Source organism: Peromyscus californicus, unplaced genomic scaffold (genome assembly GCF_007827085.1).
Source record: "Peromyscus californicus insignis strain IS unplaced genomic scaffold, ASM782708v3 Scaffold_20__1_contigs__length_68692818, whole genome shotgun sequence".
Classification (NCBI taxonomy): domain Eukaryota; kingdom Metazoa; phylum Chordata; class Mammalia; order Rodentia; family Cricetidae; genus Peromyscus; species Peromyscus californicus.
In genome coordinates, this window is record NW_026294503.1 from 48,595,800 (window position 1) to 48,608,823 (window position 13,024).

Genomic DNA, 13,024 nt, shown 5'->3' on the forward strand with positions numbered 1-13,024 from the left:
TATGAAGTTCCAAGTGTTTTCTTACAATGAAGCAGAACACTTCAAAGACACAAAGACCCCACACAGTAGAGCACAATGGAGGATAGCAGACATGGACAGGAAGAGAGGGAGTCTGGGGCAGCAGACAAGAAGCCCAACCAGTGCAGTCCACTAAGTGTCACGGGTTCCCCTACCCCTACCCCCTGAAGGCAGGAACCCACCAACACTGGCAGGGAGCTTGTGATGCCCCTGCCTCAATACTGGTATTGCAGACATGCACCACCATAGGACTTCCAGGGGAGCCGATGTGACGGCACTGAAACACTCGGAGAGACTGATGTAGACACTCCTGGCCTGACAGAGCCTCAGAGACCCAGGTGCTGGTTGTTTACAATCTGGTGGAGCAGAGTGGAGTTAGAGCAGCCCTCCATCAAAGAATGGCTGCCAGACAGCGCTGATGCTGAAGATGGGGGAGGCCCACGGAGCTCCCGGGACAGTAGAGCCCCGCTTCACATAGGTGGACAAACAGGTGCTGCCTACATGGCAAGACTAGAAAGTCAAAGCTCCGGAAACTTCAGAGAGGACCAGCTGATGCTCCTGTACCCTTGGGCAAATGAGGATGACTCAACCACATCCCAGAGTGGAGCCAAGAGTGAGCTGTGCATACGAGGTCCACCCAACTGCAGTGATGTAGTGTATAAAAGAACACGGGCACGCACGCATGCACGCATGCACGCACGCACGCACGCACACACGCACACCCGTAGTGTGTACACACAGATGGGTGCATATACGTGTGCATACATATATTCACATACGTATGTGACACATGCTTACACACTCATGCAAGCACACATATATGCACACACAATTCACGTCCAACATCTCCCCAGCTCCTCCCCAACGTCACTGCGGTTACTTGGTCTATTCTTCTGCCCTCTCCCATCTCCCAGACTTCTCAATCTGCTGCCCCCAAGCTCTGCTTGCCCTTGGCACCCTCAGCTTGCATCTTAGGTTCTTAGCCATGTCCACTCTCACCTTGCCCGTCCTCCAGCCTCTGCCATGGCACCCACCTTTACAGCTTCGTGCAGACAGCTCACCTTGAACCGCCTGCTCTGTCCTGCCCAACACCAACACCCAGATCTATTGCCGCCCACAGTGAACGCAGCCACTTTCGCGGTGAGCACCGAAGTTGGCGCATACTATGGGATTCAGCTCTGACACCCTCAGAACCTCTTCTGGTGCCCTCTGTCAACAGTCCGCCCCTGGTCCCTGCCCTTCATCTCTCTATCTCCGCACAGCAGCCAGAGGACCACTGTTTAAAGCCACCGATCAGGCCAACTGGCACAGGGCAGCGCCACCCTCTCACACCCCTGAGTGAAGACAAAAATGTTTCCACTTGGCTCCTGTCCTACAGGATAGACTCCAGGCTTGGGCTCAACCCCCTCCAAGCACTGGTCATCTGCCAATGGTCCAACCCCATCACAGCCCTTGTCATCCATGTCCCCTCTGCTTCCAGCTAACCCTACCAAGTAACCAGGTCTTCCCTTCGAGGTTACCTGCTCAGAGCGCCTCCCCAACCCTACTAGTTACAAGCATGTCTCCCACTCCATCTGTACCCTTTTCCTGTCTTTAAAGAAATACACAGCATTGTCATTGGCTAAGATACTGCCTATTTTACTCAGAATGTTTACTGTCTAAAAGTTCTCTGAGAATGCAGACCCTTTGGGGACAGGGTGGGGCTGCTTTGCCATCAGGATGCTGCTCCTGTCTGTGCTGCTCTGTTTCTGTGGGCCCGCATCCTGTTGTCAGGGAGACCAGGGTCCAGGGCAGGTGCCTGGCCATGGCCTCTCAGCTGCCACTGGCTCCTTCCCAATAGGGAGTAGACTGCACTTCTTCATAAGCACCGCTCCCCTGGCCTCTGACATCCCTCCTCTGCTGTGATGATTAATCTTGACTGTCCACTGGACAGGATCGAGCATCACCTAGGAGATGAACCTCTAAACACGTCTGTGGAGAGTCTTCTGGATTAGAGTAATTAGGGTAGGAAGACACACCCTAAATGTGAGCGGGACTATCCGATGGGCTGGGGTCCGGGGCTGAATAAAAAGTAAGAAATAGCCGGGCGGTGGTGGCGCACGCCTTTAATCCCAGCACTCGGGAGGCAGAGCCAGGCGGATCTCTGTGAGTTCGAGGCCAGCCTGGTCTCCAAAGCGAGTTCCAGGAAAGGCGCAAAGCTACATAGAGAAACCCTGTCTCGAAAAACCAAAAAAAAAAAAAAGTAAGAAGTGACCAGCAGTCACCTCTCTGCTTTCCTGGCTGTGCACACAACACGCCTCAAGCCTCCGTTGTCTTGCACTCCCCATCGTGACAGGCTGCACCTTCAAACCACGAGCCAAAATAAACCCTCCCTCCCTCATGGTGCTCTTGTCATGGCAACGGGGGCGGGGGACACAATCTTGCTGCTGACAGCTGCCCAGCACCACCACTCACACCTCGGGGCATTTGCGGCACACCAAGATGGGTGGCTGTGCTCCTAGAAACTGGCTCAGAGGCCAAGGCTGTGACCAGGAGACCAGGGGCATGGGGACTGGGAAGAAGGAGGGCGCTGGGACATGGCTAGCTCTGCCAAGTGGGGCTGGGAAAGGCCTCCCTCTGCTTAGAATCTGGAAGGAGCAGGCGGTGAGAGATGCAGGGGCCAGGTCCTGGCAGAGACAGAGGAGGAAGCTGGCTAGGAGGGAAGGGTGCCAGGAGGGCCTAGGGAGGAACACCAGGGAAAACAGAGATGCCAACTGACTTTTCTGAGTCACACAGCTGGACAGGCGCACAGCTGCGCAGGCCCAGAAGCCTGAGTTGATTTATTACCTGCAAGCATCTTTCTCACTTGCTAGGGGTGTCTGTCTGAGGGGTAAAATTGTAGATTAATGCCCAGAGATACTCCTTCCTGAGAAAGCTGTTCTCTTTCCCTGGAAGGTTGATTATACCCACAGCTTTCTGAGCCATGTCCCTTCCCCCCACTCAGAGCTCTGGAAATCGGGAGAGCTGGACGCCTCTGAGTGTGAGACGAGGTTCTACAATGCAGGTGAGCCAGGTCATGGGGACAAGATGGCAGTTAAGTGGTACTTAGCACTCTGGCACCATCCCCAACACACTTGGCAGAGCATGCTGCCCCAGGGTGCAGCAGAAAGAGGGGAAGCCCTGTCAATCATGCCAGCGCCAGATGATCACAGATGCAGGAGGACTGGGAGCCGGGGCTGATTTTCACAGCAAAAGGGACAGCAAGCTCACCCTGCCTGAAATGGTGTGGTTCACAGCTGTTGTAGCAACAGCTGCTCCTGTGAATTTCAGTATGACTTAGCACAAAACAAGACCTCAGCAGGGTGCCGTAGCTCATGCAGGCACTCCCAGCACTGGGACACCTAAGCAGGAAGATCGCCCACCCCAAGTTGAAGGTCAGTCTGGTCTAAGTTCCAGGTTATTAAGGATTATGTACTGAGAGCTGATTGAAGAGGAAGGGGGGAGGTAGAGAAGGAAAAGGAGGAGGGGAAGGGAGGGGGGAAAGAAAAGGGGGAGCGGGTTGAGGTGGAAAACGAAACATTTAAAACACAGAGTGCAGCGTAGAACTCTCTGTCCAACAATGGCTTGGGATGAGCAGCCACGGTCTTACCTGCTCATCCGTCAGGATCTGGACATGGCGGGTGCAGATAGATCTGAACTCATCCCTGGAGACTGTGCTGCTTTTCGCGGTGTCGAAGTTCTCGAACTCCTGGACGATGGTGTGATAGTGGGAAGCCACCGCCTTGTGCATTCGTGCCAAGATGTCTCTGTTGGCCGTTTCCTTGGGAGGTGTGGGGGGTGGGACCTTGGGCATGCTCTCTGCCCACTCATCAGCAGTCTGCACAGAACAGAATGGAAAACGATCCACTGAGTAAACAGTAGACGTCTCTGGGTGCAGAGGGGCATAGCTTAATAGGCCAGAGAAGAACAGATGCATCATGATTTCCAATGACAGGTCAGCCCAGCTGTGTGGAAGCCTGGGCTCACTCGCCATGAAAGTGGTCCCCAGGGTGGCACTCTGCCCTTGGAAGGTGGGTTGTGGAACACTGAGAAGCCCCAGGGAGGGTGCACCGTAGACTCTCTCCTGTTTCCTCCTGATGGCTGTCTTTGGGTTCGTTTAACTCAGGAAAGAGCTGGGGAGATGGCTCAGTTGGCAAAGTGATAACCACATTAGGTTAGCAAAAGGACTTCTGGATCCCCAGAAGCCGGCGTGGTGGCTGGAGCTGTCCGTGGTGCTGGGGAGCCCCGCAGAGCGATGTGCAACCTGGGCCCGGATCAGGGGCTTCCTAGACCAGGGCAGAAGGGGCTTTATAATTATGAGCAGGCAAGGGGCTTGCAGATGGAGGCTTGAGGAGGGCTAACCACATCTTTAGTGCCTGGCACTTCACTAGGGGGATAGATGGATTGGAGTAGCAAGCCAGGGGTAGTCACTCATGAAACATGAGCAAAGGGGCCAGGAAAGCAGGCAGGGACTCTTAGTTTATTTTAGAGCTGGCCAGGTCAGGTCTCTGGGGAGACTGGGCACCACAATGCAGCCAGGCTTGGGAGGCCTGTGTAAAGGTGTGTGTTAAAAGAGTCTTCATCCTCCTGCAAGGTAGGAGACAGCTTTGACAAGTACCTCCTTGCTGAGGAGGGAAGGTGGTACTCTGATGGTAAAGGGGACCTAGCCAGTGATAAGCCAGAAGTGAGAGGATTCAAGAGATCCAGTGCAGGAATACTGGCCCTGGTCCCAGCCCTGGCCCTGGCATATCTTGATGATGGGTCTCATCCTGAACCTTGCTTTGACACTGGCCCTTACTGTGGATGCCAGGGCTGTGCTAGACAACCAGTAGGCCTTGACAGCAGATTCTCAGAAGTGGTATTCCAACTTGGCCATGCTTTAAGTGAACCAACAGCAATGTCTGCACTCTGTCACTGTCTGGCGACATGTTTTATGGAACTGTAGCAAATCCCAGCAGCAGCTGGGACTATCCTTGGAAACACAGACACACACTTCCACCCTAGCCCTGACCATCCATGGGTACTAGAGTCTCTCACATGCCCACTGGATGTCATTTGTGAGGTAAAGGAGCATCTTCTCTCACTTGAGAAAAATCGAAGTGGAATCACTGGTGTGTCCCGTGCCTTTCAGAATTCACATGGTTGGAAGTGTGAGTCCCAGAGCTCAGCATCCTCAATCCCTGCCCTTCCACAGTGTGTCAGCACCCAGAGACCAGAGGGTACCCTCCTGGTGTGGAGTCCCGCCTCTAAGTCCAAAAGCACACTTGAAACACTGGGGCAGCTCAGTGTGGAAGAAAGGCAGGGCCAGGGCTAGTTTCAGCTTGACTCCACCTCTGTCTGGCTGGGAGGATCTACAATAAGTAGCTTGCCCACTTTTGCCTGTTTCCTCCTCTACTGGGGGTGGGGATAAAACTGACCTGAGGTAATGACTGTGCAGTGACTGAGATGACCATGAGGTGAAAGTCATGAGGTTGGTTCTCTCCTACCTTTACACGGGTTCTGGTGACTGGACTCAGGTCTCCAGAATGGGGCATCTTTACAGTCTTTACCCACTGCCTGCCCTATATAGTTGGGCTTCATTTATTTATTTATTTAATGATTTATCTATGTAACCCAGGCTGGCCACAGAATCTGCATCCCCATGCCTCATCCTTCTCCATGGGGGGTGGGGATGATAAAATGCTTGGCCTACTATACACATTTTTAGAAGACCAACCTTTTGAGATAAGAAGATGAAGAATAAAATGCTGAAGACATCATTCTTGTTAGATAAGACCAATTGGCTAGAAAGTTTCTGAACAATTTAGGAAAGTGGTCCAATCTGAGCTAAAACCACAGAAAGCAATATGGCTTTTGAAAAGACTAGCTATGGATGAATTATCAGTTGAAGTGAGGAGAATTCCACATCACATTAATGATAGGCTGAACACACAGGTGAGATCCCGAGAGTGACGGAGCCTCCTGAGAGAAACCTGCATTTACCGAGACAGGGATGAGTGGAGAGCAAGGCCATGTTCCTGACAGAAAGAGTCAGATTCACGCCACAAAGCCCCTTTCAAGTTCTAAGAAAACATCTCTAGGCTCAGTGGGTAAAGCATGCTGCATAGGTCCGGGGACCTGAACCAGATCCCTAGGTCTAACCCTAAAAAGGGGGCAGGGTGGTTGCCCCTGTAATCCCAGCCTGGGAAAGTGGAGACAGGAGCATCCCCAGGATTCATGGGCAGCCAGCTTAAACTAATAGAGTCTCAGGACAGTGGGAGATCCTATCTCCAAACAAGGTGGATGGCTCCTGAGGTTGTGCACATAATCTATCTCTCTCCTTCTCTCCCTCCCTCCTTCCCTCCCTCCCTTCCTCCCTCCCTCCCTCCTTCCATCCTTCCTTCCCTCCTTCCCTCCCTCCTCCTCTCCCTACACACTTTCACTGGATATATGGAAAGGGGTGGGCAGGAATCAATAGACATTTTGGCAATTACACTGATGATTACAAAATATGCAGCCATACAATTTTAGGGAAGGCTAGCGGCAGGAGGGTCTGACCCACGAGATACTGAAGCTGGCTGTAACGATGATCTAGTAAGAGTCATGGAGCTTGGCCAAGAGTCCGTCTGTGTTGCTGGGCATCGGCTCTGCCCACCCGTGATGGGCCATCAGCCCCCCCCCCCCCACGGAGCCTTTTATCAAGTGGCTGTTTGTCACAACTGCCTTACGTAGATGGCCCTGGTGAGGGACAGAGCCCAACCAAGATGTGGCTCACCAGTTTCATCAGACTCCTCTCCCAGGAGCACCAACAGCCGAGTGCGAGTCTACGTGGTTTCTTCCTCGGCAAATGGAAGCCCTCTGTCCAGCCCGGAGGCCGGCAGCCACCCGGGTTGACAGTTTTCTGACCCCACATCCCAAACCACTCACAAACCCCAACAGCTCAGCCCCATTCTCACCTCACTGTGACGGTCTCCTGTGCCCACGTTTGGGCAGGCTCCCCCGGGGAGGCGGATTTCTAGGAGTGACTATCCCTTCAAGGCCAGACCCTTAAGGGCTCCACCCTGGGACAGGAGGCCAGCCTCACAATGGGCTCCTGCTTTCTGTGACCTCATTCACTTTGCTGCGGCTAAGGGCTCCTATTACTTGCAGGCTACCTCAGGTGCAACACTGCTAGGGGAGCCTGTGTACTCTCGGTCCCCATTCCTCCTCCAGTCTGTGGCTTTGGAGACCCATCCACTGGTCCCCTCCCCTGCTGCTTTCCTGTCACATTTCTCTCTGACCTCTAGGCTCACTTTTACTTTCTCGCTCTGACAGATGAACAACTTCAGAGAGAGCAAGGGCTCCAGTCCTCTGTTTCCCGGGGAGGGGGTGAGCCCCTAGGGGTCAGGGGAGATGTTGAGGCACAGTGGAACCAAGAAACAAACAGCAGACACACAATGATGTCAGCGCTGCCGCCGTGGTATAAGGAGGGAGGGGACAGGATTCTGCCTGCTCTGAGGGGTGGTCATGGATCAACGGTTGGGAGGCAAAGACATGACAGCATGATTCTGCTTTAGCCATCTATGAACTCCGATCAGCTCCGGCGTGGAGAGGAGGAGGAACCTTATGGAACTAGAAAGTGTCCCTGTGATCAACTCTGCCCTGGCTCTCTTGGCATTCTCCTTAGAAAATAAACTAGAGAAAATCAGCAGGATTTATAAAACAAAGCATTGATTGGCAATAACCAACAACCTTAGTTGGTTAGGGAGCATGGGCGATTTTTATAGATGGGTTACAGTGCAGCTGCTAGAAGGTTCCGAGGGAAAACTTAACCAGAAAGCATCAGTAATGGAGGAGAAGGAATGGAGAAAGACCACGAGGCAGCTGCATAAGGAATGGTCACACCTGTGCACACCTGTACACACCATAATCAACACATGCTCCACACGCCTGTAGTCTGAGAGGTGGTGACAAGGCAGGGTACTGGCCATACTCACGCCACCTCTGAGGCTAACCCAGTTCCCCTGCCGTCCATGGGTGCAGCTCCATCCAGAAAGCAGTGCTCAGAGTGAGTCTCAGAGCCCGAGGCATGGGTGGCACACCTGCCTCAGCCATCTGCTCGGGGTGAATCAGCCATCCACACAGTGGGCTCTGAGGCTGGGGTAGGTGGGTACTTACCGATGATCTGGGGCACACCAACTTCAGCTGGAGACCCAGGTTATGGCTCTCTAGGCTCTGCTCACATGGAACTTAGTGTCCCAGGGGAGAGAGATGTGGGCCAAGTCCCCTAAGTGAGGGGGAGGACCCTCAAGACAGGACATGGCCCTGGTCTGTGTAATGCCCCTCCTGACACTGTCATGACGGCACAGAGCTGGCAAAGAGTGATACTCACATTCTAACCCAGTACCAGCCAAACATTTCCCTCCTGCAGCTGGGGAGTAGCCCATGGTGTTGATGACATCATTCCCTTCTCAGGCCAGAAAGGGGGGGGGGGGTGCCAAATGCTGTCCAAGAAGATGCTCAGGGCCCGAGATGGCAGAAAAGGAGACGATGAGCTGGTAACCTCTCACTGACACAGTAGTTCATGCCAGCTGGAGATGTGTTTGTCCCGTGTACCAGTCACGCCTGCAGCTCCACTGAGGTCACTCAGAAAGTACAGACGTTGCACAAAGGAAGGTCACTGAAAATCCCACCCGCTGGGTCAACTCCTGTTATCACCTCTAAACCACCACAAAACACAGGCACAAAGATCCTCAGACCACGTTGGCAATCCCTGTGACACTGTGGTCCCCATATGGACACCAATACCACCCAGAGATTCCCATGCAATCCCGGGGGCAGAGCCAGGCTCCCTTGGGCTTTGCTCAGAGCCTGCTGGGCTCTGGCCCCCCGGTTCCTGCAGCCTCTCAGCTCAGCCCCCAGCAGCCTCACTGAGCACCCGTGGGCGCCGGGGAAGAACAGATGGCTCCCGGTCTGGCGCTTTTGTGTCCCATCTGAATGGGGGGAAATTGTGCTTTTTTTCTATAACTAAGAGGAATGTTCTTCCTAATCAGAGAAGACACTGCCATCGTCTTCAGATGCAGAAACCCTCTACCAGCATTCAGCTTTATAGCAAAGGTGCCTGGGAGTAGTGTGTGCGTGTGCGTGTGTGTGTGTGCGTGCGTGTGCGTGTGCGTGTGTTTGTGTATGTGTGTGTGTATAGCCTCAGGGCATACCTTCGGGAAGAGGAGCCTGGCTCTCAATGACCTTTTTACCACTGAGGCACCTGTGGGGCAGAGGCAGTAACCTGCCCTAGAGCAAGCAGGCTCAGACAAGGGGTTTAGTGAGGTCCGTTGCAACATCAGCTCAGAAACCCATAGGTGTACAAATCAACGATGCAGGTCAGAGCTAGCCCATCCAACCATGCTTCACAGAGCCAGTTCTGCTCTCAGGACTCAGAGACAATCCTACAGCATCACTTCCAATCCCCCAGAGCGGGGAACCTCCTGAAACCTCATCCCCAGGAACTCAGCAGGTAACAAGAGGATTCTAATTAGAAACAGCACCGAACTCGGCACTTCCTTCTAGAGAATGCCTATAATTAGTTCCAGGAATTGAAAAATTGCTTCATTCCATCAAATATTTTGATTAGCAAGGAAATTAATTGTACCATGTCTTCATTTGTATTTACATTGGGTAAAATGAATGCTAAAAATAACAATAGCAGTAAAACTGCCTGTCCAAAAAAAAAAAGAAAGAAAAGAAAGAAATGAAACATTGAAAATCCAGATGAAAATGAAGTCTGAGTTCTGGAAGGAAGGTGCCCACTACCCACCTGTGATGTCTGCTTGAGAGGCAGGGGCAGAAGCAAGGAGGGAGGGGGTGTTCATTCCCCAGGGAAGACTGTACCAGGCGGGTGTCCAGACCCGGGACCCTCTGCATGGTGGGGCAGTGATTCCACCAGCCCAGGTGCCGTCCCACGTGTCCTGGTGGCCTGAGGACTGTGGAGGTTGATGTGACATGTTCCCACAGGCTCAAGGCTCATGTGCTTGAATACTTGGTCCCCAACTGGGAGACTGTGGGGCATTAGGAAGCGGGGCCCACCTGGAGGAAGTATGTCACTGGCCTTGAGATTCCCAGGCCAGGTTCCAGTGCTTCCTCTGCTTCCTTGAAGATGTGAATACATTCCCCCTTACCAAGAAGCTGCCCGTGACCTGCTGCCTGCCATTGTACTGTCTCCTCTGCGCTGGACCATGTCCCCTCAAATCGTGAATCAAAGTATTTCCTTCTGAAGCTGCTGATCCCAGCTGTGCATGGGGAATTCCTGGCTTCCAGAATGTCTCTGGAAAGGCCCTAAATTAACCCAACCAGTGCTCGCTGAGGCTGGCCTAGAAGCTGCTGGGCATGCTGAGTTGTGCTGCCTTCACAGGGCGCAGGCTAGACCACGTACAGTTCCTGTAACCCTCCTGAGCAGCGGGGACTTCCTGGTTTACAAAGCCACAGGGCTGGGCTCTGAGAGGTGGGACTTACACTGTCCTCAGGGTCCCCCTACCAGTGACAAGGCTCAAAGTAGTCCCACTCCAGAAACAGGCCGGTAGGCATCCATGATGATTCCTGCCACAGTCATGCAGGAGAACACGAGAGCCTCCTTGGAAGAGGATTCAGGAACTCAAAGACACTACAGGGTAAACGCCAGGTACCATCCTAGGGCTGTGAGTGCGAGACTAAAACCTCTGTCCTAGAGGACATTCAAAGATGCCCACAGGAAACAGGATGCAGGCAGCCTCTCCCACTCTCCATGCCCTGACCACTTCTGACATGCGCTGCTTCCTCAGCCTTGGGACTATGCAAAGTGTTCCTCACCATGTCTCTCCCTGTGGTCTGTGCTGCGCCTCTAACTCACCCTCACAGGCTCATCAGAAAACCGCTCCTGCCTGCTTCCTCACCTGCCTCCCCTGCCCCTCCCCTGCCCCCACTGCCCCACCTCTCCCAGCTCTCCAGCTCACCTCTGGCACACAGTGGGCACTCACACCCTGTGCAGACTCCTGCCTCACAAATCCTTCTAGAGCATGAAAGTGCCATAAAGTGCAAAGAATCAAAGCCGCCCCCCCCCCCCCCCCCCGGCCCTTTAATGACTCAATAAACTCAGGGGCGAAGTGGCTTATGAAAATGCTAACCAATTCCTTTACTCGAATAACTTCCACACCGCTGACCACATCATCACCGAGCATTCAGCACAAGCTGGAGTAGCGTAGAATACACATAATTATACAGACATTTGGTATTTGCTGGGCCAGGGATCCTGCGAAGCTATGACCACCACAGTGCAGCTAATCTGTCTAACAGTCCTAAGGGCAGACAGTGAAGCAGCCTTCACTTTACTGGAGGGAAGAAACTGTGAGTCCCCAGGCTGTGGGATTCTAATCCCAGCCCTACATATCTAGCTCTGAGGGGTGGGGGGTGGGGAAGGCCACAGCTCTCTGAACCTCGGTTTCCTCCTTTGTAACACAGCACCGATGTAACCGGCTCACACACCGTCATGAGGACCGACCAAGGGGATTCTTGGGAATGCCTGGAACATGGCTGGCTCGAAGAACCTGCCTGATGCCCGCCTGTCTGGTGACATTTGACTGTGGTGACAAGAGGGTGACAGTGGCTGGCCGGGCACAACCACCTGGTGGTCAATTTGTTCTTTCTTCTTAATTTCTCGGCACACTCCAAAGTCAGGCGTCCGCAGGGGCCACGGGATGGAACTTTCTGGGTTTTTTGGTTTTTTTTGTTTTTTTTTTTGAATGGCCATGGCCATTTCTGAGAAGCTGGATCACCCAATGGGGTCCTCTGAGTACACCCTCCTGTCCATCACATGCCTGGACCTGGGAGTGAGGAGCTACCAAGTACAGCTCGAGGTAGGGGGAGCTGTATCACAGCCACTCTCTACAGGACTTCCTTGACAGTGACCCTGAGTTGTCTCCTGGCATGACCAGCTGCCAGCATCACTGCCGAAGCCACCTCTGGTACTCAGTAGATCCAAAAATACACCGAGCAGACGTGGTCTTCTCCAAGCAGGTGATGCTCCATCTTCCGCACAAAGCACTCAGGCGTGGAATGCTTTTCTGGAGATGAGGGGGAACTTGGCTGGGGAGGGACAGGAGCATGAAGAAGGGCCTGTGCTGTCACCCAGCATCTGTCCCTTGCTTACTGCTTTGTCCTTTAACCCGGCCACTGGTCACAGTTCAAGTCTAACATGTATCCTTCCTCCTAAATGCTGGAGAGGTCAAAGTGTCTTATCCTGAAGTCAGTGTGGTATGTTTCTAATGATGAGGAACACAGGAGTCACCTTCCTGGGCCCACTGGCCTCTGTAACCATGGGGTTGGCTTTCCTATGAGTGTGACGTTCATGGGAAGTACCTCGGGCCTAGCTCATAGGTGGACTCCTGGGCCTGCCCACAGAGGGACTCCAGCCTTGGGTGGGCTCTTCCGCCCTGACCCCGAATCTAGCAAAGCACCAATTGCATTGGTGTTTCTGGAGCAGAAGGAGCCTGGGCTGGACCAGCCACAGTGTGGAGCCAGGACCCAGGATACTGAATGACAAGTGCCCCTGCCGGAAGCGCTCAAGACCCACATGCCTGCTCAACAGCCACAAGACAGAAGCTCATAAATACGTCTGAGGAGAGACATTGAGGCTCACTCATCATGACAAATGGGTGGAGTGAGATGACAGATTTCATTCCTTCCATACACTTGAGGGCTTACTGAGGGCATGAGTACAGTCCTATGTCCCAAGAATTGAGCAGCCTAGGCTGGGGGGTGATCTCTGCTGATTTCCCTTCTGAGGAAGGTGCTGGCTTCCTTCATTACACTTCGGTAATCTCTTTTTAATTACTCGCCTCCTCTGTGTCCCCAGAGGGAAGGGATGACTGGTGTCCCAATAATGAACTTAAGCGATGCTTTACCTGACCCTATCACTTCTGACCTTTCTTCCCTCCTGGTGAAGAGCCTAGAACTAAGCTGTAGCAGGCTTGGTGATGAAAGCCTCAGTTTCCCTCCACCG

General features: G+C 53.2%; 1 protein-coding gene and 1 long non-coding RNA gene across 8 annotated transcripts in view; one reads left to right on the forward strand and one right to left on the reverse strand.

Moving 5' to 3' along the window:
• Positions 1-13,024, reverse strand: part of Efcab6 (EF-hand calcium binding domain 6) — a 198,538-nt gene that overhangs the window by 12,794 nt on the left and 172,720 nt on the right. For all 7 annotated transcript variants that reach the window (XM_052748505.1, XM_052748503.1, XM_052748501.1 and 4 more), the window contains one exon: positions 3,647-3,874. In XM_052748505.1, coding sequence (XP_052604465.1) covers positions 3,647-3,874 — 228 coding nt within the window. The remainder of the gene's footprint in view (positions 1-3,646; positions 3,875-13,024) is intronic.
• Positions 10,139-12,007, forward strand: LOC128116874 (uncharacterized). Its single transcript, XR_008220606.1, has 2 exons — positions 10,139-10,251; positions 11,485-12,007. It is a non-coding gene; the product is annotated as an uncharacterized LOC128116874 (long non-coding RNA).